The following is a 25,089-nucleotide window of genomic DNA, read 5'->3' as shown; positions in this document are numbered from 1 at the left end:
GATGTACCAGTTCCCATGTCTGAAACGGTTCCAGCCGTGGTGATCTTACCTCCACGGGAGGGGACGACACTAATGGCTGCTCCTGTACAGGAACCTGAGCCGACCTGTGGGAATGAAGTGACTGATGCCCCGACTTTACGCAGAACGCCAAGGTCTAATGCTGGGGTTCCCCCACAGCGATACGCCCAGGATGAGTTTGTCTGGGGAGGTCTGTCGAGGACGCCGACCTCTAGTGGGGTGGTGTGTCACGGGGTGACTAATGCTATACAGTCTCAGAACACTTCTCACTGACAAGTGTGTGATGTGATAATAGCAGTGGTAAAAGGAGATGTTTCTGTAATGAAAAATTCTATTGTAGTAATTCTTTTTGACCACAAGATGCCGCTGTGTTAGGTAAAGGAAAAACCAGGAAGTGACGAGTTCAGGAAGTGGACTGCTGTAGTGGGGGAGAAGAAGCTGGCTGTGAGCAGTGAGAGATCTGAGGGACAATCCATTGCCATCCGCTGCCCTGCAACGCTTGTTTCAGGCCAGGGCCAGCTCTGGAGAAGCCCGAACCTGTTGCTGGTTCCCATGTCAGGAGAGTTGGAGACGATTGCTGTGCAGACGCCGCGGAGCGGATGACAAGAAGGACCAGCCCTTGTGACACCGTGTTCCAGTTGCCTGGAGGCAAAGAAATTCCTGTTTCCTTCGGAAAGTCCATCTGACTGTTCGCCCCCTTGCTAACCCGGGTAAGCGGAGCTCCGATTCACCTTTCATAAGGGTGAATAGTGTATACACGCAGTAAATAGTTGTTGTTTTTTTTTGGCGCCAAAAACCTAGCATAGACTGGTTCCGGCCATTTTGCTTTAAAGCGAGTTCTATCTAAACGGAGATACAGCACGTGTTGTCCTGCTATTCAAAAGAGACACTATATCCTGGATTATAGTACCAGAAGTACATCATAAGAGGAGTTATTTGTTTCACTAAGACTTGTGCAGCTAAGCACCAACTTCTGATAAAACAAAACCGGTTGCTGAAGTCCTCCCTGCAGGGTTGGGGTAGTGTGTTGAAATGTGGATATTGGGGAGTGGGTAAGTTAAATAGTAAACTGTGATATTGTTAACCCCAGTGTGACACCGCAGGTGATCTTCCTCTGCATACTTACATTGTTTTGTTAGCTTGGTATTAATAGGTAAATTGCAGCTGCTATATATATGTAGCCGCTAGTTAAAGGCATAGTTCACTAGTTCTGACATATTAGGTCACGGTGCAGTGTCACTCAGGGGTCTCAGCCCTCGGCTGAGTGTCTTGTAATTATTGATTTCATCAGGCCTGTTAGCCTGGAGTTCACCCCAAAAGGGTATAGAGTAAAATTTATATTTCTTACTTCGTGTCTGGTGTGGTTGTGCCTGTCCGTGGAACCGCTGTAACCTAAAAGTTCCTGCAAGAGCCCCGGTAGCCAGTCGGCTGCCGTGTCTTTCCCTTCCTCCTCCCCCCTTACACTTGCAACCTCTATTATGCTCCACAGCCGCCGTGGGGGATAATAGTGGCTTAGTGGCTGCAGGGGGCTACTATGGAACATAATGTCCCACAGTAGTAATATATATATATATGTGAGTTGGGTGCATGGAGAAGTGAGGAGTCAAATATGTTTGTGTAACAGACTTTACAGACTTTAGGTCATGGCAGTCCAAAGGAAAGACGTCTGGAAATGAGGGAGCCTGTAAATGTAGGAAGACGTCTCCTGTAAATGTGGGAAGACATCTCCTGTAAGTAACAAAATATTACTGCACTGTATTTACTGTAATGTTACCGCTAGCACATGCACCGTTCCCCCTCACTACCTGATGCGGACAATCAAAAGAAAAACCGCAGCACCCCCCTGCGTCTGTTGATCATCCCGCTCAGGCAGCAGAGGGTCTAGGTTCACCACTGATTACAACCACATATGGCGTATTCCAGTGTAACATAATGTGGGGTGCATTTTCTTATTTAACCCCTTATAAAAATGAAAAATATGGGGTGAAATGGACAGTTTATTAGAACAATTTTTTTTTTCACGTCCCAATGCTAATAAAATCTGTAAAACAGTTGTTGGGTCAAAATGCTCACCGTACCCCTTGAAGAATACCTTGAATGTTGTAGTTTGTAAAATGGGGTCACTTTTGAAGGGTTTCCATTGTATTGATACTTTAGAAGCTCTGCAAATGCAACATAGAACTATTTCAGCAAAATCCACCTTCCAAAAGCCAAATAGCGCTCTTTCCCAAAAAAAATAAAATAAAAAAATTTGCAGTGGCAGTGACTGCCGCCAGACCCCATAATGTCGTGGGCCTAGTGGCTGCTGCTACCGCTGCTACGCCCCTGAGTTTAGTGTCCCAAATCGCCATGTTTATTGAAGTGCCTTCAATAAAAATAAAAACGCTTTATACTCACCCTGCTGCTGTATTTCTCAAGCCAGTGCAACTCTTCACTGAAGACAAATCAGTACTCAGGCCCCGCTTGAAGCTTAGGTGTTCATCCTCAGCTTCTTTGAAGAAATGCACAGGCGACGGGAGCCCCAGAGATGAGATCATGGGACTGCTCTCTAGATAAATATAAAGTTGTTGTTTTTTTTCAAATACAGGTACGGATGGATTTAAAACACGGCAATTTTGGATACTAAACCCAGATCCAGTGGCGTAACTAGGAATGGCGGGTCCCCAGGGCGAACTTTTGACAGTTATGTACAGATGATAATAATAATCTATCATCTCTGTGCAGTCTGCATGGCTGCTCCTCCTCCCTCAGCTCTAAGATGCTTCCTTAGGCAGCAGGGGAGGACATTTTAGAGCCCCATGTCTCAGGATCCATTAGGGCTATGAAGATGGCCTTGGATACATTTTAAAGATGAGAGTCTTATTATTTTCATGATAGCCCTCATATATTGAGAAAGATTCACTGTTAAAAACACTCAGGAATTGAGATCTGCACAGTGGCATAACTAGGAATGGCGGTGCCACAGGGCGAACATTTGACATGGGCACCCCCCCCCCCCCCCCCCGACTCTGACCGACCCAACTCCCCCTCCCCACCCGCGGGCACAAACTGCATTCCTGCACACATTATTATGCCCCATAGTGGCCCCTGCACACAGTATCATCCCCAATACTGTCCCCTGCACACAGTATTATACCCCATAGTGGACACCCATAAACAATTATTATACTCTGGGGTCTTTTCAGAAATGACGTCAGAGACGTCAGAAGGACGTCAGGAAGGAGGCCTGGCAGGATCGTGGAGAGGAAAGTAACAGTGTTTTTTACGTTCCCTTACCTCTTCCGGGCCTCCGATCATTATACTCAGGGGTCTGCGGTGTCACTTACTGAAGCTCTGCAAATGCAACATAGAACTATTTCAGCAAAATCCACCTTCCAAAAGCCAAATAGCGCTCTTTCCCAAAAAAAATAAAATAAAAAAATTTGCAGTGGCAGTGACTGCCGCCAGACCCCATAATGTCGTGGGCCTAGTGGCTGCTGCTACCGCTGCTACGCCCCTGAGTTTAGTGTCCCAAATCGCCATGTTTATTGAAGTGCCTTCAATAAAAATAAAAACGCTTTATACTCACCCTGCTGCTGTATTTCTCAAGCCAGTGCAACTCTTCACTGAAGACAAATCAGTACTCAGGCCCCGCTTGAAGCTTAGGTGTTCATCCTCAGCTTCTTTGAAGAAATGCACAGGCGACGGGAGCCCCAGAGATGAGATCATGGGACTGCTCTCTAGATAAGTATAAAGTTGTTGTTTTTTTTCAAATACAGGTACGGATGGATTTAAAACACGGCAATTTTGGATACTAAACCCAGATCCAGTGGCGTAACTAGGAATGGCGGGTCCCCAGGGCGAACTTTTGACAGTTATGTACAGATGATAATAATAATCTATCATCTCTGTGCAGTCTGCATGGCTGCTCCTCCTCCCTCAGCTCTAAGATGCTTCCTTAGGCAGCAGGGGAGGACATTTTAGAGCCCCATGTCTCAGGATCCATTAGGGCTATGAAGATGGCCTTGGATACATTTTAAAGATGAGAGTCTTATTATTTTCATGATAGCCCTCATATATTGAGAAAGATTCACTGTTAAAAACACTCAGGAATTGAGATCTGCACAGTGGCATAACTAGGAATGGCGGTGCCACAGGGCGAACATTTGACATGGGCACCCCCCCCCCCCCCCCGACTCTGACCGACCCAACTCCCCCTCCCCACCCGCGGGCACAAACTGCATTCCTGCACACATTATTATGCCCCATAGTGGCCCCTGCACACAGTATCATCCCCAATACTGTCCCCTGCACACAGTATTATACCCCATAGTGGACACCCATAAACAATTATTATACTCTGGGGTCTTTTCAGAAATGACGTCAGAGACGTCAGAAGGACGTCAGGAAGGAGGCCTGGCAGGATCGTGGAGAGGAAAGTAACAGTGTTTTTTACGTTCCCTTACCTCTTCCGGGCCTCCGATCATTATACTCAGGGGTCTGCGGTGTCACTTACTGATCCCGGCCAGGATTGGCAAGTGAATAGGGCCCGTAACGGCCTATTAAAGAAAAAAACGCAGCGGTAGCGGTTGTCACCGGGCCCCCTAATGGCCCGGGCCCTGTAGCATCCATCTCCGCTGCCTCTGCAGTAGTTACGCCCCTGCCCAGATCTATAAGGACCTATGAAGCCAAATTCTTATGGGCTGTGCCAATGTATATACATAAACTGAGTTGTAAAACTAACAATCCAAATAATCTCCAGATTTACTACACAAATTTAGACATGTTCTTCAATAAAGACAATGTTCACCATGTTAATCTTTAGTTGTGCTAACTACTGTACCACTGTACCCCAAAAACTAGCAGTGAAAATAACGTTTATGCGTGTTGGAAGTGCAGTATGTAGAGTGCCGGCATGCAATGTTTGGGCACACTACAAAGGAACTATTGTCTCTATGGCATATGAATTTACATAACTAAAACAACATTGTCTAATGATCTACATGATCACATTACTGACCTCACCCGGAAAATCACATATTATGCAACAAGCGAATTAAAAATGGAAATGTGGATATTCCTATTCTGTCTCTATAGATATATGTATTGAAGTTTGGAAGTTTTGGAAAGCACTTGTGGTACAATCATATTAACCAAGAACACTCAAGGAAAATAGTAGCTGGCAGCAATATTTGCTGTGAGTACTTCCTCAAACATTGTGTAATCGATGGCAATGTTATAGTACTGTAAGCTGGAAAAAAACACGTAATGCTCTATGAGTTCCTGTGCTGAACACCACTATATAATATACTAAACATAAATATATTTAGAAGTCCCTGGCTACTATAGCAAAATCTGTGTCTTCAGGTACCAGGATGGAGTATAACTTTATAAGGTGTAACTGTTATATATAAGGGGGTACTATATGTAAGGAAAACTATCATATATAAGGTGGGCACTATATATAAGGGAAAATGTTATATATAAGGGGGTTGTTATAAGAGATGACATATTATATATAAGGGGGGATTTGTATATAATTGTTTCCCCTTATATTAGTCTCCTTATATTTTATAGTTCCTCCCTATAAATAATAGTTTCCCTTTATAATAGTCGCCATTATAAATGATAGTCTAATTGTACTCCCTTATACTAGCCCTATTAAATAGAACTATTATAAATAAGTGAGGCTATTATAAGGTTGAAACTATTATAAATAAGGGCAAACTATTATTTTTAAGGGGTTATTATAATAGGGTGATTGTTATATATATAAGGGGGGGGTCATTATAAGAGATGACATACTGTATACTGTATATAAGGGGAACTATTTTACACAAGGGGGTTATTATAAGAGGGAACTGTTATACATAAGAGGGGCTATTATTTATAAGGGTGAACTATTAAATATAAGGTTGTCTGTTATACAGGGGAGACTATTATATATATAGGGCTATTATGTATAAGGGAGGAAACTTAAATATAAAAGAAAATTATTATATATAACTGGGTCTATTTATATTTATTTATATATATTTATATATTTATTTGGAGACACATATATATATATATATATATATATATATATATATATATATGTATATATATATATATACACACATACAGTATATATACACATACATATGGTGGTGGCTTTGGCCCTAAATCAGCATTGAGGATTTTTGGTTCTTGAATCATGTTACCCTCTATTGAGCCCTAGGGTCATATGATGAGATTTTGTTCTCACATTCATACCATTTGGATTCACTATGGCAGAAAGCTCTAGGTGCTTGTTCACACCTATGAGTGACCAGCTTGCATTTTTTCAGGCAGCTATACTTTATTAAAAATCATACTATTGATTTGTGTCACTTAGTCTACTGTACATCAGTGACCATTTTATATTTTATTTTTTTATTTTCTCATTTATCTCTGTTCATTTACATTGTGTTTTAAAAACTTTCCATGAGATCTGACACTGCTCTATGTTGCTTATAATCTCTGAGGACATTTAAAGATGGCGCCTCTAGTCCCATGGTGGCTACTGCACATGAGCGAGACAACTTGCACTGAATGCACTTTATTTTCAATCCATTCCCGCACATGTGTGGTGGTGATCACTACACGCTATTGTGGACTTGTAGTCCTCTTACCCATGTCTGGATTCTATCAGCTATCTTAACTAATGACACTTTTACATCTATTCCTTTTGTAATAGAAATACTAATTTGGCAATTAAATCTGCATCATGATTAATTAGACTTTTAACTGAGTCATGCATGATGTTAAGGATGCTGCCTTCTAGAGGGCGGCGTACTGAGTGCACTGTTCTCCTAATTACATCCTGGAGAATAGATTTGCATATTTTTTACTTTTACACCAGTCTTTTATTGGCTTATTAAGCTGTATTGTAATGTATCTTTGTACACTTTGGAGATATGTCACTTATCTTTATATATTTATATATCTTATATCACATTATTTTCATATATTGTGTTTTTTCACTCTGATATTACATGTTACATATATTGTCAGATGTTAATCATTTACTTCCAGAAAATGATTGCAATCACAAATTCTTTGGTATTATTATCTTCATTTAATTTGTCTTCAATGGAAAAACACAAAAAGAATTGTCAAAAAGACAAATTAGATATAATTGCACAGCAAACATAAAAAGGGGGTGGACAAAAGTATTGGCACTGTTTGAAAAATCATGTGTTGCTTCTCTAATTTGTGTAATTAACAGCACCTGTTACTTACCTGAGGAACCTAACAGGTGGTGGCAATAACTAAATCACACTTGCAGCCAGTTGACATGGATTAAAGTTGACTCAACCTCTGTCCTGTGTCCTTGTGTGTACCACATTGAGCATGGAGAAAAGAAAGAAGACCAAAGAACTGTCTGAGGACTTGAGAAGCAAAATTGTGAGAAAGCATGAGTAATCTCAAGGCTACAAGTCCATCTCCAAAGACCTGAATGTTCCTGTGTCTACCGTGCGCAGTTTCATCAAGAAGTTTAAAGCCAATGGCACTGTGGCTAACCTCCCTAGATGTGGACGTGAAAAGAAAAATTGACAAGAGATTTCAACGCAAGATTGTGCGGATGGTGGATAAAGAACCTCGACTAACATCCTAATAAGTTCAAGCTGCCCTGCAGTCCGAGGGTACAACAGTGTCAACCCGTACTATCCGTCGGCGTCTGAATGAAAAAGGACTGTATGATAGGATACCCAGGAAGATCTCACTTCTTACCCAGAGACATAAAATAGCCAGTCTGGAGTTTGCCAAAACTTACCTGAGAAAGCCACCAAAAAACGTTTTGGAAGAATGTTCTCTGGTCAGATGAGACAAAAGTAGAGCTTTTTGGGAAAAGGGGCATCATGAAAAGGGGCTGCCACTGGAAATATGATGGTGTTGTTGATAAATCAGCATTTGGGGCTCCGCTTTTAACTTTGGCCTGGGCCACAGTTTGTGTAAAACTGGCCCTGAGTATATGTAGACCAGGTAGAGAGCAGTACATGTGCTATGGGTAGAGACCAGTACATTACATGTTTTATGAATAGAAACCAGTACATGTAGCACAGCACTAGATATGAATGTACCTTTACATGTATTGCAAGCGTACATTGTCTTTATATGGCATGTTCCATTCTTGACCAATTCAATCAATTTCTCTGTATAAAACAAAGACATTTGTCATAACATTCACATTAGACACTAGTCTACTGTCTATATTGCACACTTTTCATGTAAAATATACAATATTAATATTTATTTCATAACTCACATCCTGTTTAGAACTCTTGGAATTCTGATAATTTTAGATCACTAGTAATTTATGTAACATCCTCTGTAGTTTTACAAATTAGGAAGTAACTGTTTGTCTTATTCAGTTTTATACCCTTATTCTGCACCACACGGTTTCCCTATAGAAATGAACTAGCAGATTACTCAAACACAATCAAACAAAATATTATTTAGCGTAGCTATGTGTATATATGTATTCTCCCGAAGTTAACCCCTTAATGACAAGTAGTTAGTTCCTAAATGACTAGACACTTTGGCTGGTTCCTCGCAAAAACACATTTAAAAATGCTGAGGCTGTTAGAGGTTACTCAATAAGAAATTATGTACTAACTTTCATACATGGTATGTTTTTTCTGGCTTTTTTTTACATTTCATGGTTTGGTTTTTTTTTTGCGTCTCTCATGTCCTTTTCAAAACGCAGCATTCTCTGGGTATGGCCATTTTGAGGTATTTTCATATTGATTTCATTATAGGAAAGAAAACACCAGAAAAAAAAGCGCTAGTAAAAAGCTATGTGAATAAAAATGTGAAGCGCAAAAAAAAAAACGCAATAAAAATACAAAAAAGCCATGGAAAAACTATACTCGAAGGAAGCCTTTTAGCGATTTTGTACATAGTGGTTTAATAGCCGCACATTTTACTTTCTATTACTTTCAAAAAACTATTTATTTGCAACACATAAGAAGCCTTACTCTGCGTTGCAGCTCAATTAGGGTTTCCGTATTTTTCGGACTATAAGACGCACTTTTTTTTCCCCAAAATTATTGGGGAAAAGAAGGGTGCATCTTATAGTCCGAATCTGGCCGCCTGGGATCCGCTGTAATAGAGAGGCGGATGCCGGCGAGGGATAGATGCCGGCACAGATGCCGGGGCCTGAGACATCGCTGCCCTGCCCTGCATGAAGCCGGCGGCGGGAGGAGCCGCTGCTGGCTTCATGCAGGGCAGGAGCGCAGCGATGTCTCAGGCCCCGGCACCTGTGCCGGCGTCTATCCCTTGCCGGCATCCGCCTCTCTATTAGAGCGGATGCCGGGTCTGTATTGGCAGCCCCTTCTCCCCCGGGGCCGGTCCCCACCGGCCCCATACCTGTACAGTTGCAGGCCGGCTCCTGTGCAGCGATATCACAGGAGCCGACCTGTTCGGGTGACAGCCGGGAGCCTAATGAAGGCTCCCAGGCCTGTCACTGCTATATTACCATTGCGGCTGGGTCTATGACCAGCCGTAATAGTAATATACAGAATGTCCCATAGACGGCAATACCGTCTATGGGATTGGTATCGGATGGTATTGCCGTCTATGGGACTTGCAATCAAATGACTGCAGGCTCAAGCCCCCCGGGGGGAATAAAATAGTAAAAAAAAAAAAAAGCTTTAAAAATATATAATAAAAAAAATGAAATAAGTAAAGTTCTAAATCACCTCCTTTCCCTGGAATATATATAACAGTAGAAAATCATATGTCAAACATATACACATTAGGTATCTCTGTGTCTGAAAATGCCCGATCTACTAATATCATAAAATGTCAATATCACAATTGCTAAACTGCCAGGTTTTTTTTTCAATAAAAGGTGATCTAAGCAATAGATCATCCCCAAAATGGTATAACTAAAAAGTACATCTGGCCCCGCAAAAAAAAAAAAAAACACTCTATGCGTCCCCGTACAGCTGCAGGGTCACCTGTCAATGTGGCCTTGCAGCTGTTGCAAAACTACAACTCCCATATATTAAATATTTTACCTTTTTTTGCTTCAACATTTTTTTTCCCTATTTTCCTCCTCTAAAACCTAGGTGCGTCTTATAGTCCGAAAAATATGGTACTTGTTTCTCGCTTCACCAGGGGATGACCACACTGTTGATATTACAGTCTGTTGCTCTTGTCTGTCAATATCTCCCTCTGTCTGTGTCTGGTCATTGACTATAATGTAAAAAAAAAAACATGATGGATGCTTTCTTCTGTTTACTTTTATAATGGACTATAATAGATGTCATGAATGCACAACTTTACTTCTCTCAGCCATTTTCAATTAATTTGCATAAAAATAAAACACTAATTGAGCTGCAATGCAGAGTAAGGCTAAGGCCCCACGGGATGATACACAGCACTATAGCGCTGCGGTAACAACTACAGCGGGAACGCATCATGGTACTTCCCGTAGTGCTTTGAACATAAGGTTCACAGAGTTTTCCTCCGCCAACTGTCTGTTACCATTATATCTATGGGGAAGCTGCCGGCATTTTCGCAGATATAATTGACATGCTGCGATTTCCAAAACTGTGCCGGTTTTAGAAATATCAGCGTGTCTATGCTGTGGTTTTAAACGCAAACAGTGCATGGGATTCACATGAATCCCATTCACTTTGCAAGTACTGCAAATCGCGGTGTTTCTGGCCTGTGGGGCCCCGGCCTAAGAAAGGCATTTTTGGGAAGTGTTGAAGCAGCCCTACAAGGTGCTGCCATTAGTTTGATACCGATTTTCCTTCTGATAGATTCCCTATAACTATATGTACCCCACAATGGTTCCGAGAAAAATGCAACCAATAAACATTCAGCACAAGTCTCAAACTGCTATATCAGCAAAATTGTAATTTTATTTGCATTTTTTGATTTTTTTCTCAAATTAAAGAGGTTTATTAAATTATTAATTATTATTATTATTATTATTATTATTACTACATTATTATTACCTCAAAATGTTTATTTTTTGTATACTCTCTTTAAGGAAATTTTTCAATGCGTAATATAACAAATAGTAAACATGCACAATGATCAAATGAAGAATTAAAGCAGATTAGTACCACAGAGGAACAGAAAACTTAGGGCTGGTTCACATATGTGTTTGGTATTCCATTCAGGAAGCTGCTTGGGGACCCCCGAACGGAATACCGAACACATTCACAAGCGGTGAGCAATGAAGGCACACAGACCTATACGCTATAATGGGGTCTGTGTGTTTTCCGCGTGGTGTCCGCACGGGTCATGTGGAGAGGAAAGTAGTTCATGAAGTACTTCTCTCTCCACATGATTCATGCGAACACCGCGCGTAAAACAAATGTACCCTATTATAGTCTATGGGCTCCGTGTGCTTTCATAAGCTCACTGCTTGTCAATGCACTCAGTATTCCATTTGGGGGAGTCACCAAGCGGATTTCCCAAACAGAATACCGAACACAGATGTGAACCAGGCCTAACCATCAGGATAAGATATAAAGCAAAATATAATATAATAAGGTGACATCAAATATGACCCACCACCCTTCATTCTGTTGCTACCTGTTGTATTATATAGGTCAACTAGTAGAATACCCGCGGCTTCGCTCACGGAAAATATGTAAAGTTTTTGGTTATGCTAAAGTAAAATCTTCAGTCTCACACTGAAATTGACATTTTCAGAGCTACAGTAAATCTTTTTTTCCCCACTTTAAATTTTTATTTTGGCATTTTACTAATTTGTCGTAACATTGATGTGAACAACTTTTTTTTTCGTTTCAACATTTTTATTGATTTTATACATTCAATACATACTATGTAGTATAAACTATTACAACTAGTTTTTGAACTATTTTTAGCAAAAATTAAAATGTATGCATCTTACACAAACAGGTAAAACATTTACACCAGGGGTGTAACTACCGGGGTAGCAGCGGTAGCGGCTGCCACAGGGCCTGGGACATTAGGGGGCCCGATGACAGCCACTACCACTGTGTTTTTTTTGTTTTTTTCTAATTGGGTGTTACTGACTGAGTTAATCCAGACGGTAATAGTCCCTATTTACTTACCAAACTGGGCAGCGGCCGGGATCGGTAAGTGACTCCGCGGGCCCCACAAACAGTATTATTATACTCGAGGGTCTGAAAAGACCCCAAGTATAATGACCGGAGGCCCGGCAGAGGTAAGGGAATATAAAAAACTGTGTTACTTACCTCTCTGGGCAGGCTTCGGACCTACTTGTGTGATGTCCCTTACTTCACATGACCGGGGCCCACTTCCTTTGCGTTGCGACGCAGGCCCCCGGGTTACGTGACATCCTGGACGTCATTGAAAATACGGGAAGTACAGCAAAGCCAGGGATAGGTAAGCATACCTCCCAACTTTTGAAAAGCTGAAACATGGACAAAATATGCGTCGCGCGCAGCGTGCTGTGGCAAATTTAGCTCCGCCCACTTCGTTGACTCTGCCCATTCTCATTAATTTTTTATGAGGCCCCACACAGTATAATCCTCCTACAGTCACCCGTTAATTATATGTCTCCCCTACATCTCTCACCCAGTTTCATATAGCCCCTTCATCAGCCCCAAGTTTCATATCTCACCTCCATCTCTGTGCCCAGTTTCATGTCCCCCCATCTCTGTCCCCAGTTTCATGTCCTCACCATCTCTGCCCCCCAGTTTCATGTCACCCTTCCATCTGCCCCCAGCTTCATGTCCCCCCATCTCTGCCCCTAGTTTCATGTCCCTCCCCCCTCCATCTCTGTCCCCAGTTTCATGTCCCCCCAATCTCTGCCCACAGTTTCATGTCCCCCTTCTCTGTCCCCAGTTTCATGTCATTCTCCCCCCCTTCATCTGCCCCACTGTCATGCCGTTCCCCGCTTCATCTGCCCCAATGTCATGCTGTTTCATGGGCCCCCTACATTACGTTCCCCTCAATGTTTAACACAAAAAACCCCACTTATACTCACCTTCCTGTGAAAAATACTGCAGTAAGGATACCAGACATGTTTTGTCAGTGTATGTGTGCATGTGTGTGATCCATGTGTATGTATGCATGTGTGCATGCACGTGTGCATGGTCCGTGTATATTTATGCATGTGTGCGTGTATATGTGTATGTGTGCACGTGTGATCCATATGTATGCGTGTGTGCATGCACGTGTGTGGTCCGTGTATATGTATACGTGTGTGTGCACATGCGTGTGTCTATTTGTGTGTGTGTGCACACTTGTGATCCATATGTATGTATGCATGTGTGCATGCACGTGTGTGGTCCGTGTATACGTATGCATGTATGTGCGGGTGTGATCCATGTGTTTCTGCGTGCACAGAGCAAATGTCCATGCGTGCAATAGTTGTGTGTGAGTACACGTGCTCTGTTTGTCTGTGTGTGTAGAGTGCATCCATCTTAGTGTGATTGCATACGTGTGTGGTCCGTGCGTATGTGTGTGGTATTTATTTATTTAAATTTTTTTTATAAATGTAGATTGTGAGCCCCACATAGAGCTCACAATGTACATTTTTTTTTCCCTATCAGTATGTCTTTGGAATATGGGATGGAAATCCATGCAAACATTGGGAGAACATACAAACTCCTTGCAGATGGTTTTCTGCCCTTGGCGGGATTTGAACACTAGGACTCCAGCACTGCAGGGCTGCAGTGCTAACCACTGAGCCACTGTGTGGCCCCTTATGTGTGTGGTATTTATAGGGTGATGTTGTGGTGTTTGTGTTGTGTGTCTCTAGGGTGGTCTGGTGTTTGTGTGATGTGTTGTGGCATTTGTATGGTGTTGTGCTTGTGGGTTGGTGTATGTGTGCTGTCTGATGTTTATATGGTGTCTGTGAAATGTTTGTGTGTTGTGTGTGGTGGTGTGGCCCCTTTAGCAGCGACTCTTTGACACCATCGCTATAATCTGTCCCTGTCAGTCACAGTTGTTGTTTTCCCCTCAGCGCTTTCACTTTCACTTTTCCCCATTATATGTATAGGGCCTAACTTCGGGGGCCCCAATCTCATGACAGGGGGACACTAGCGAGATGTAACGTGCACAGTATTCTGTTCCTGTGGGTGGAGAGGGGGCGTGCCAAATTTAATCCAAATGGAGAACTGTGGATTTGTATAGAGCAGACTACTACAGAATTTGAGTTTTATATGTATATAGATTACACTAACAAAATAGGAAGTTGGCAGTGTAAAACGTCCAAGAATACCATGCCGTGTATTTAAAGCATCATATAGTTGCTGCCTAATATGCAGAGGTTTCATTTTAATAAAACGGACCCCAGGATTGTCTGTTTGCAGGGTTGTGTTTAGCCAATCCATATGAAATAGATATTCCACTTTATCAATAAGACCAGAGGCACAGGGGTTGGTTTCACGCAATGTCGTAAAATACTCTTTCCAGTAGCTCTAGCCCATATCACTATAGTATTTCTGTCCGTTACCAAATGGCAACCTTTATCTGTGTCCACATAGCTGCAGCTCTTTCCATGTAATGTTGCAGTAATATACTGCGTGCTTTCAGATTGTTGTTATTTTGTTGGATCAGATTTGACATGGAGACACTGATTTATGCCAGATACTGTCAGAGGATCTGCCTTTCTGTAGTATAGGGAAGGGTGGGAGAGGGGTAGAGATATTTATAGGTCCTGCATGTTTTATGAATCATTGGTGTAATACATGAAAATCTGCTCGTATTAGTCATATATGGGTGTTTAGGTGAGTTGTGTGAACTTCGCATATCAGCAACGTGAGCTAGCATGTTTATTCCTGCGCGAGAGACCCTGCCCTGCAAACTATGTGTACATCAGCCCTTACCTGACATAGTATAATGGCAACATGAACCAGCATGTTTCTTCCAACACAAGAGACCCTGCCCTGCCCACCATGTGTGCTATGGGAAGCAGATGACTAAATTCTGTAATTTTTCAAAGTAAGTGTAAACGTTTTTCTATGCAAACCTTTGTACGGCACCCTGCCCCCCTCCCCCATAAGCAAGGAACAGGAACCACCCTGCAATGAATCTGAATTGTTCACATACTACTGCATGGTTGACTTGTACCATAAAATGCTACATCTCCCTTGTAAACTCAGCTGTTTGTCAGGACGGTTAGTGGCAAAGCCTATAGTGACTAGCTATTGGGAAACTTCCTTATGGCTAAGGTTCAACGCAGTGAATCACTATGTATGACTATGTCCAAGAAGGGACAGAAGCAACACAATAAATAAAATGACAATTTTTATTAAGTGATAATAAATATGAAAACATATATTACACATAAACAACAGGGGGTAAATGCTTCACAAAAAGGGGGGTGGTGTGTGGTAATAAATAGTATATAGGTCTAGGGTGTAAAAAGTATGTACCGTATTTTTCGGACTATAAGACGCACCGGACCATAAGACGCACTAAGGTTTTAGAGGAGGAAAATAGGGAAAAAAAAATTTTAAGGAAAAAAAAATTGGTGAAATATTTAATAACCTAATAATATAATATTTCACCAATGTAAATAGAACCGGGGGCTTTCGGACACAGGGATACCAAATGTGTATGTGTTTCACAGTAATGTTTTTGTTTTATATGTATTCTAGGGATATGAGGGTGATTTGAACATATCTATCTAATCTATCTGTCTGTCTGTCTATCTATCTATCTATCTCCTATCTATCTATCTATCTATCTATCTATCTATCTATCTATCATCTATCTATCTCCTATCTATCTATCTATCTATCTATCCATATATCTATCTCCTATCTATCTATCTATCTATCTAATCTATCTAATCTATCTATCCTCATCCATGGATGGAAAGAGACACCCTGCAGTGAAGCTATGCAAGAAGAGAAAAAGGGGCGGGCCAGACGGGTGAAGGAGGTGTGGTTTTCTAAGCAAACTTGAAAACACGCCTCTTTCACCCGTCTGGCTCGTCCCTCCTTCACTGCCTCTCAGATCTGGCTCCTGCAATGATGCCACACAGGCAGGGAAGTAGGGGCGGGCCAGATGAGTGAAGGAGGCATGGTTTCAAGCTTACCGAGAAAACCACGCCTCCTCCTCCCGTTTGGCCCGCCCCTCCTTCCCTGTCTGTGTGGCATCATTGCAGGAGCCAGATCTGAGAGGCAGTGAAGGAGGGGCGGGCCAGATGGGAGAAGGAGGCGTGGTTTTCTCGGCAAGCTTGAAACCACGCTTCCTTCACCTGTCTGGCCCGCCTTTACTTCCCTGCCTCTCATATCTCGCTCCTGCAAACATGCGACACAGACAGGGAAGGAGGGGCAGAGCAGGCAGGCACCGTGCTGCTCTCCTTTTGATTCTCACAGACAGGACACAGACGCTGCATTCGGACTATAAGACGCACACACATTTTCCTCCCATATTGGGAGGAAAAAAAGTGCGTCTTATAGTCCGAAAAATACGGTATATCATAGCGGAATAACAGCATCACTTCTGCTGCTGGCTTCATGCAGGGCAGGAGCGTAGCGATGTTGCTGGCATCTGTGAATCTGTGCTGGCGTCTACACTCCCCGGCATCCGCCTCTCTATTACAGCGGATGCCGGGTATGTATTCACATATACAAAGCCAAGCGGCAAGATGCCGCTGGCCCTGCGTGCACGCTTATAGACCAGTCTAGCCTTCACAATGCGAATACAGACCCGGCACCGGCTGTAATAGAGAGAGGCGGATGTCGGGTCTGTATTCGCATTGTGAAGGCTAGACTGGTCTATGAGCGCGCACGCAGGGCCAGTGGCATCTCGCCGCTTGGCTTTGCATATGTGACCCCGCCCACCAATGACGAAACAAAGCTGGAAGACAGAAGATTTCACAGCAATGAAGACTGGTGAGTATGCGACGTGGGACAACCCCTTTAAAAGAGTGTGTCCCTTTAAAGTCTGACATTGGAGGCATTAATTGGATGATATCAGAATGTGGTGAAACACCTCCTCAATTGGTAAAACCCAGTAGTCAATTTATACATTATAATTAGAATTAACAGAGGAACTGTACAATGTAGAGTTATTGAAAGACACTCTAAAATTGTTATAGGGAACACAGTTATTTACTAAGACAAGCTTTATGTTTGCCAGGTTCTCTACATGATGTTTGAATCCACATTCTGTATATGCTTTTTATCATATATTATACCCATATAGTTCTGTTGCCAGATATATTCCTGAATAGTGTCCTATTGCCATACATTTGGCTGGTATACCTTTTATTGAACTGTAGTGAAATGTATATTTGACTAATGGTCAAAAAATGTGTTAGTATCAGATATTACCATAAGGGTGTATCAGGACTGGAATGAATCTCACATGTTTGTTTTGGCACTCATAGTCTTGTGGGATGCATTTGTGAAAAAGTAAAGTAAGAAAGTAAATGGAAGCAGTCATGTTTATTCTAAGAGCCCGTTCACAAGGAGATTACGGGCGCGCAATCTGACACGTGTCAGAGTTTGCGTGCTGAAATCAGATTCCATTCATTTCAATGTGGGGTTACGGGTATATAACCCACGTAATTTTGCGCACGTAGTTTTGCGGGCGCAAAATTACGTGCGTTATACGCCCGTAACCCGACATTGAAATGAATGGAATCTGATTTCAGCGCACAAACTCTGACACGTGTATACGTGCCAGATTGCGCACCTGTAATCTCCGTGTGAATGGGCCCTTAGGGAAAAGCCATGAAACCCCAAATCCCAGGTGAGGGTTTATACATAGTATTCATAGTCCCTTCACTGCATTCCTAACATATGGACACAAATACAGGTGTGTCTGCTACTGCAGTTCACTCTATTCGCTTAAATGTAGTACCAGACTCAACCACCTCCATATACAGTCCTATGAAAAAGTTTGGGCACCCCTATTAATCTTAATCATTTTTAGTTCTAAATATTTTGGTGTTTGCAACAGCCATTTCAGTTTGATATATCTAATAACTGATGGACACAGTAATATTTCTGGATTGAAATGAGGTTTATTGTACTAACAGAAAATGTGCAATATGTATTAAACCAAAATTTGACCGGTGTAAAAGTATGGGCACCTCAACGGAAAAGTGACATTAAAATTTAGTAGCTCCTCCTTTTGCAAAGATAACAGCCTCTAGTTGCTTCCTGTAGCTTTTAATCAGTTCCTGGATCCTGGATGAAGGTATTTTGGACCATTCCTCTTTACAAAACAATTCAAGTTCAGTTAAGTTTGATGGTCGCCGAGCATGGACAGCCCGCTCTCAAATGATCTGAAAACAAAGATTGTTCAACATAGTTGTTCAGGGGAAGGATACAAAAAGTTGTCTCAGAGATTTAACCTGTCAATTTCCACTGTGAGGAACATAGTGAGGAAATGGAAGACCACAGGGACAGTTCTTGTTAAGCCCAGAAGTGGCAGGCCAAGAAAAATATCAGAAAGGCAGAGAAGAATTGTGAGAACAGTCAAGGACAATCCACAGACCACCTCCAAAGAGCTGCAGCATCATCTTGCTGCAGATGGTGTCACTGTGTATCGGTCAACAATACAGCGCACTTTGCACAAGGAGAAGCTGTATGGGAGAGTGATGAGAAAGAAGCCGTTTCTGCAAGCATGCCACAAACAGAGTCGCCTGAGGTACGCAAAAGCACATTTGGACAAGTCAGCTTCATTTTGGAAGAAGGTCCTGTGGACTGATGAAACAAGGATTGAGTTGTTTGGTCATACAAAAAGGCATTATGCATGGCGTCCAAAAAATAACAGCATTCCAAGAAAAACACTTGTTAGCCACTGCAAAATTTGGTGGAGGTTCCATCATGCTTTGGGGCTGTGTGGCCAATGCCGGCATCGGGAATCTTGTTAAAGTTGAGGGTCGCATGGATTCCACTCAGTATCAGCAGATTCTTGAGAATAATGTCCAAGAATCAGTGACAAAGTTGAAGTTAAACCGGGGATAGATATTTCAGCATGACAATGATCCAAAACACCGCTCCAATCGACTCAGGCATTCATGCAGAGGAACAATTACAATGTTCTGGAATGGCCATCCCAGTCCCCAGACCTGAATATCATTGAACATCTGTGGGATGATTTGAAGCGGGCTGTCCATGCTCGGCGACCATCTAACTTAACTGAACTTGAATTGTTTTGAAAGAGGAATGGTCCAAAATCCCTTCATCCAGGATCCAGGAACTGATTAAAAGCTACAGGAAGCGACTAGAGACTGTTATCTTTGCAAAAGGAGGATCTACTAAATATTAATGTCACTTTTCTGTTGAGGTGCCCATACCTTTGCACCGGTCAAATTTTGGTTTAATGCATATTGCACATTTTCTGTTAGTACAATAAACCTCATTTCAATCCTGAAATATTACTGTGTCCATCAGTTATTAGATATATCAAACTGAAATGGCTGCTGCAAACACCAAAATATTTAGAACTAAAAATGATTAAGATTAATAGGGGTGCCCAAACGTTTTCATAGGACTGTATATGGCTGAGCCAGGTACTGCGATGCTGGATTTCTGCTGCCCATTCTGATCAGTGTGGGTCCCAGGGTCAGACACCCATCAATCATATATTGTAAAGATAAGTCTCCAGTGTAAGTCTTAGAAAACCCCTTAATACACAATGGGGCAGATTTATATGCCAGTGTTAATAAAGCACCCAACAGGCGCAAGGCAGCCCTTATTTATCAAAAGACTCTGGTTTTTTCATAAATTACACACATGTCTATGTACCAAAATGTAGGTCTGCACCAGTTAGGAACTGACATAGATTATCGGTTTAACTTACTCCAAAAAATTAATGTCAGTTGTAATAAATATGTCAGGCCGAGGTGTCCATGCCCCTTTGTGGAAAGTGTCGAACGAGGTTCAGAACAGGGGCATCTGTCGCATCTCTGGTGCACGAGAAGACCTTGCACCAAAAATGTGATACATTTTCAACACTCTACTCCAGATGGGCAGGATTGATAATCTTCTCCAAAGTGTTATGTTTTTCATGTGAGTTTCATTAACATTTACATTTATCTAAAATAATTTTAAAATAATGGGGAGTTCAATTTTTATTATTATTTTTTTTTTAAATTAAACCTTTCCTGGGACCGTTATATTGGAAACACACATTTCTTTGCTGTATTTCCTGTATTCCGAGCCGTCGCCAGGTTTGTGTGGGCCCTTGGGTGACAGAGCCTCAGTGGCCCCTCCTGGAGTAACTCATGTGCACCACAGCAAAAAACAATCAAAATGGTGTGGTGTTTTTGTTTTTGCTGAGGCAGACTTACTGGAATGGAGTGTAATACAGTCCATGCCATATAAATAGATAGAACTTGTTCAGACATCGGAAAGTAAAGAGGAATTTAAAGCATCTGCCTCAGATTCTTCTTTATTTTCTGCCCTCCGGCTCATGGTGGTGGATGCAGATCATCAGGAATCCATTGCAGCTTTCTACTGCTGATTAGGCCTGATGAATGGGAGTCTGCATGGCTGAATCAGCTGCAGAATCCACAGCAAGATCAAACAGGATGCTTTTTTTTAGCGTCGTGCTCCAATTTCTGCCTCACATTGTTTTCAATGAGAGAAGAATCTGCCAATGATTTGGGAGCGAAATATGCTGCAAAATCAGCACCAGATTCCACCATGTGAAAAAAAATTTGGGCTCGGCAGTACTATTATACTCTGTGGTCTTTTCAGCTGTAAGAGTATAATGATCGGAGACTCAAGGAAGGTGATCGGTTATGTTGGCCTGACCCATGTAATGTCTGTGACATCATTGGAGACCTGTACCGAAGTCCAGGAGAGGTGAATAACACATTTTTTTGTTTGATCACCTCCCCCGGGCCTCCTATCATTATACTTTGGTGTCTGAAGAGACCACAGAGTATAATAATGGCAGTTTTAGTTTGGATGTATTCAGTTTGAATGAAGCCACCAGGCAAACATCACAAGAAGAAGCTATAAAGTGTATGAGGTGCCCATACACCTAAGAGCTGGAGTTGGTTCAACCCACCAATTTCAGCAAGACCAGCTGACTACCAGGCTCAGGCTTGGTTCACATCTGCGTTCGATATTCCGTTCAGTGAGTCCGCTTGGGAACCCCCCCAAACAGAATACGGAATACGTTAAAAACGGTTAGCAGAGAAACCACACAGACCTCATGCTTATAGAAAAGTGCTGTGTTTTACTAGCAAAACACATTGCGGAAAATCAGAGTTACAGAAAAGCTGAGTTTTAAAAAATGTGTATTTTAGCTGCGGAATGACATGTGGATGTGCGAATATAGCTGAACTTGATGCTTTCTACACTACAATACTTTTATTCATCTCTCATCTGTGATGACATGTCTTGCATATAATGATACATCCCAAAAATACAAGGAAGAGCTATTTGTTTAAAATAGGTGTGAATTGCTATTTACTGTATTGTAAAGGTATGTTGAAAACAAAAAGATAATTGTAATGTAATTGCTTGGGATTAAACCAAGATTGAAATTTAAGAAAAATTAAGAAATTACCATTTTGTTTGAATTTCCTGCAAATGATGAAATTATTGCTTTATTCATATGACTGTATTACACCTTAAAGGGGTTGTCCAGGCAAAAATTAACAACCCTTTTCACGTTTAAATCAGCTGGGGGCAGTGAAAAAAAAATATATCAAAAATACTCACCAGTCCCAGATGCTCCGGTGTCCACCGGTGTGCTGCCATGCGTTCTTCTGCTCCAGCAGCATCTCCCTGGTCTCTTCCATGGTTCTGCTGAAGCCACTAATTCAGCAAAACTCCGCAAGACACCGCTGGAGCAGAAGACCCCAGACGCGCGGGAGGACATCGGAGCATCAGGGACAGGTGAGTATACATTTTTTTTATTTTTTTCACTGCCCCATATTGGTCTGCCAGATAGGTGCATGGGTCCTCTTACTGTACTTTTGTATGCCTCCAATTTTATATACATATGCATAAACATGTATTGATTCCTTCTGGAATACAAAAAGTGTTATGACTGCTTGCCAAATGATTTATTATATTCTTCTGGAGGTTTGAAGCATGAAAAAATAAACATCCTGTTTGGAAAAATAAAAACCACTAAATATGTAATTTAAACATGTGCTGCCTAGAGAGTTTCCCTAGGCTGGGATTCCCCATGCATTGTATGTGGAGCATGATCTTACTGATCCTGATGGTCTGGAAATTCCTATTATGCAATCCCTGTCTCCGGTCTCCAGAGTATAAAAGAGCTCAGCAGACGTTTTATGAGCAGAAGTGTTGAGACACAGCTCACAAGCCACATCTCATACCAAAGCCAAAGAAAGCACATTCCTAACCATGAGGACAAGCGTGAATATCCTTTCATTCCTGGCTATCTGCCTGACATACTTCGTGCTTTCAGAAGGTAAGATCTGACTCAGTAAGAACTAGTCTGCCAGTTTACAATGACCTAAAAGTGAAAACGCAATGTAAATGATTTCTAGTATTCTAAGGCGCATTACATATTATAATAATGCATGTATCATTTTATTACAGGAATGGCATTAAAAAAGACTGGAGAGCTTAGATGTCAGTGTGTACAAAAGGAGCGCACCGTCATACCTGCAAAGCAGATCCTGAACTTTGAAATAATCCCTAAAGGTCCAAACTGCAGGCATTTGGAGGTCATGTAAGTAGGGCTCATGTTCTTGCTCTGATATTCATGCTTGTAATCTAAAAATATATCTTCCAGAGTCAGATTAGGCTTCCCTTATAAACAATGTCATCGTCATAGTTTTTTCTTTTATATATTAAATTGAAAAACATTACATCATCGATTAGGCATGTAAATATGCGCTATGCAGAACCTTCTGCTGTGGATTTGTATGTAGAGTCATGCACATATTAGCTACTTTGTAATTGTCTTTCTCACAACTCAGGCAGCATCCACAATGTGTGAACATGTCCCAAATGACACTGCTATATTAATGCGTTCATTTTTTAACAGTCAAGTTGTAATGCAGAATTGCTTAATAAGGTAAAAAAGATAGATGATAGATAGATAGATAGATAGATAGATACTGTAGATAGATAGATAGATAGATAGATAGATAGATAGATAGATAGATAGATAGATAGATAGATAGATAAACAGATAGATAGATTTTTTTGTATGTGTGCCAGTCATTCTATTACAAATCTTTATTTTTATGGTTCTTGCTTTCCACAGTGTCACTGTGAAAACTGGAAAAGAAACTAGTCAAGATATCTGTGTAGATCCCACTGCTCCATGGGTCAAGAGGATCATTGACAGATTTTTGGATTCGTAAGTGTGTTTTTTTTGTTTTTGTTTACATAATTATCTTTGCTGGAAAAATATAGAAGTGTGCTGAGGACATGGGATGTGTAATTTATAAAGACAATAAGGCTGTGGCCCCACATTGCGGAAAAGCTGCTTTTTTGTTGCAGTTTTTTGAGCCAAAGCTTGGAATGAATAAAGCAGAAGGGAGTTGTATAAATGCTTTCTAGGTATTTCCCATTCCTTCTGTGGTCACTACTAGGCTTGGCTTAAAAAAACGCAGCAAAATCTGCAACAAAAAAAGCAACATTTCCGCAATATGGGGCCATAGCGTGTCCGCGCTGCAGTTTTAAATGCAAAGTGAGTATGGGATTTGTATGAATCCCATCTACTTTGCCTGTACTGTATAATGCCGCGATTTTTCCCACGGTGTTTCCGGCCCGTGGGGCGCCGGCCTTAAGCTCATTAACAAGGCATAGTCACATATAGAGATGTATCTTGTTCTTAGAAAACTTCTAAGACCTTATTCACACAACTGCACTTCACAAACATATGGCATCTCATTTATCAAGAACAGCAAATAGATCTATTCATTTTCGCGGGTCCATAACAAAAGAGTGCACATGTTCATCTTTCTTAAATTTTTGCCCTGTACTGTGGATGCATCATGGATGAATCACGACATTTCTAGACTGTAAGTCTGGGAAAAAAATGGTTGACACCTGTGTGTCAATCATTTTTCACTGACCCAAAGATATTGAGAAACATTGAAATACTAGGAAAAGGATGATCAACCATGGACAGCACACAAACAAGGATCATGTGCTACCCGTGATTGATGCGGATATCACGTATCCGCAAATTGTGGCCTGTAAATGGGGCCTAAGGGAGAAGAGTGCATATTCTGCTAATTTATGGGTACAATCATATCTTCATTGCCCTTTATGCGTATTCTATAATTTAATAAAATTGGAATCAGGCTATATCCAAACCTACATTTACCATTATTTGTTACTCTTTTGCAAATTTAGGTCCAAAACTTCAGCATCTACTAAATAGAACCATCTTGCACAGCAATGAATCTCCCGACGAATAGAGTGAAGACTGAAAAGGAAGCTCTCCATAGAAGAATCCATACATCAGATATGGACTGAGATGTAATGAGAAGTGGCCGTCTTCTACTATGTAGATCACAATGGACTGTACTTGCCAAATGAAAACTCTTCTTAAGAATCGAACACTGAAGTTGAAGCTAATATGAACCTACCTTAGGCTAAGGTCTGATGTTCCGGAAATGCAACTTTTTTTTTTGTTGCAGATTTTGTTGCGGTTTTTTAAGCCAAAGCCAAGAATGTCTAAAAAAAGAATGGAAAATATATAGGAAGTTCTTATACTTCTCCCTTTTGCTCAATCCACTCCTGGCCTTGGCTCAAAAACCACAACAAAATCTTCAATAAAAAGAGCTGCGTTTCTGCAACGTGGGGTTTTTCGCCTTAGATAGTCTTATAATTTTTACAGTGTTAAATACATATCACCTTATTTGGTATATTTTACCAAGAAGTTAATCATTAATAAAAAAAAAAATGGTAATCAGGGTAAAAAAAAATCTACCCAACAGACAACAAGCTTTAGTGGCTAATACAATTTAGAAAATAGAAATGTTTTAATTTCTTTAAATGTGAATACAAAGTATTTTTGTGTTACGTTCCATTTAGTCAGTATTATTTTTTTGCAGTATTTGTAAAATATTTGTAAAATTACTTTATTTATTATAACAATATGAAAATGCCTGTAAATGTATAATAATGGTACAGTGGCGTAGATTAATCTTCCAAATCTACTTTAATTTAT

General features: G+C 41.2%; 1 protein-coding gene across 2 annotated transcripts; it reads left to right on the top strand.

Moving 5' to 3' along the window:
- Nucleotides 1-22,246: 22,246 nt before the first annotated feature.
- Nucleotides 22,247-24,649, top strand: LOC142195353 (interleukin-8-like). 2 transcript variants are annotated; one of them, XM_075265078.1, is made up of 4 exons: nucleotides 22,247-22,365; nucleotides 22,497-22,629; nucleotides 23,170-23,265; nucleotides 24,270-24,649. In XM_075265078.1, the coding sequence occupies exons 1-4, from the start codon at nucleotides 22,299-22,301 to the stop codon at nucleotides 24,295-24,297; spliced, it is 324 nt and encodes a 107-aa protein (XP_075121179.1). In that variant the 5' UTR covers nucleotides 22,247-22,298; the 3' UTR covers nucleotides 24,298-24,649. The 2 variants fall into 2 exon arrangements, with proteins under 2 accessions (XP_075121179.1, XP_075121187.1); XM_075265086.1 differs by having other exon boundaries at nucleotides 23,170-23,269.
- The last annotated feature ends 440 nt before the right edge of the window (nucleotides 24,650-25,089 follow it).

The sequence above is a fragment of the Leptodactylus fuscus genome, chromosome 1 (genome assembly GCF_031893055.1).
Source record: "Leptodactylus fuscus isolate aLepFus1 chromosome 1, aLepFus1.hap2, whole genome shotgun sequence".
In the NCBI taxonomy this organism is placed as follows: Eukaryota; Metazoa; Chordata; class Amphibia; order Anura; family Leptodactylidae; genus Leptodactylus; species Leptodactylus fuscus.
Note: the sequence above shows the minus strand (reverse complement) of the source record. Positions and strands in the feature narration are given on the sequence as shown.